This window comes from Pyxicephalus adspersus, chromosome 6 (assembly GCF_032062135.1).
Source record: "Pyxicephalus adspersus chromosome 6, UCB_Pads_2.0, whole genome shotgun sequence".
Classification (NCBI taxonomy): Eukaryota; Metazoa; Chordata; class Amphibia; order Anura; family Pyxicephalidae; genus Pyxicephalus; species Pyxicephalus adspersus.
This window is the reverse complement of record NC_092863.1, coordinates 15563980-15565056: the sequence shown is the minus strand read 5'-3', so window position 1 is coordinate 15565056 and position 1077 is coordinate 15563980. Positions and strand designations below refer to the sequence as shown.

The following is a 1077-nucleotide window of genomic DNA, read 5'->3' as shown; positions in this document are numbered from 1 at the left end:
AGTTGGCAAATGTTTGTGGACCAGAGCCATTCTAGGTTTGCTGGATCACCCATGTTCTCCCATGATAGTCCATGTTCGCAGGTGCGGAGAGCTTTATTACATTAGATTCATTAAGTTAGGTGGTGTGATACCATCATGGAAGCTAAGATGGTTGTGTTTACCTGTGCCAGGTACTGAAAGTAGCTTTTTATATGGTAGCCTTTGTTGAAGACCCCTTTTGTAATTTCACATGAGTTGTAGAGATTGCCTAAATTGTTGGTATGTAAAATGGAATTACACTGGAACGTAGTCTGGAGGTCAATCGGAGTTATTTTATGTGCACACGGGATTTTTAGCAGATTTTAACAATTTATTATATTAATAGCAACTTGAACATTAGACATTTGATAATGAAAGTCCACAATATATTATAGATTAGTGTTGTATTTATAAATATATAGATTTTTTGGGATATAGGTATACAAATATAAACCAAATGAACTGGTATATAGATTTCAAGATATGGACTAGGCTGGTATTGAGCCCCTATTTTTTTCAGTGCAATCACTTGTGAGAAGCAATATTGGCCAACGTGCTGAGCATCTTCCTACTGTCCAAGCGGATACATCTTGCTCCTAAAAATTTAGGTATTTCCATGCATAGAAACTTCATCGACCTGAACAAATATGGACTTCTTTACAGTTTTTTTTGTTCCTTTTTGGTAAATCCAAAGATACAGAAGAGTCTCTTAATTTAATAAAGGTATTACTGAAAAGGTCAAGCAAATCAATGTATTTAAATATGTAGATATTCTATCCCTTCTTTAGCAGCAGATCCATCTAGAAATAATCAGTGCTTTATGAAACAGCTCAGCCGATTCTTAAAATAAAGTAGTCCAAGTTTAGTCCTCACTTGCTCTGCTGTGTTTTGCCTGAAGAAGTCATATTTTTGGGAATCTTTAATAGGTTTTTTATCTTTTAGTTGGTCTTTTTTCTGGTGTCCAATAGTGACGTGGTTGCATGAACCTACTCTCAGGCGTCCCAAAGCATCAATGAAGAATTCTGTAAATAAACAATATTACAGATAAATGTTACTGAC

General features: G+C 35.1%; 1 protein-coding gene across 1 annotated transcript in view; it reads right to left on the bottom strand.

Annotated features, from left to right (window-relative positions):
- Positions 1-342: 342 nt before the first annotated feature.
- Positions 343-1077, bottom strand: part of B4GALNT2 (beta-1,4-N-acetyl-galactosaminyltransferase 2 (SID blood group)) — a 28507-nt gene continuing 27772 nt past the window's right edge. Inside the window, exon 9 of the mRNA XM_072413669.1 lies at positions 343-1040. Coding sequence (XP_072269770.1) covers positions 829-1040 — 212 coding nt within the window. The 3' untranslated portion in view covers positions 343-828. The remainder of the gene's footprint in view (positions 1041-1077) is intronic.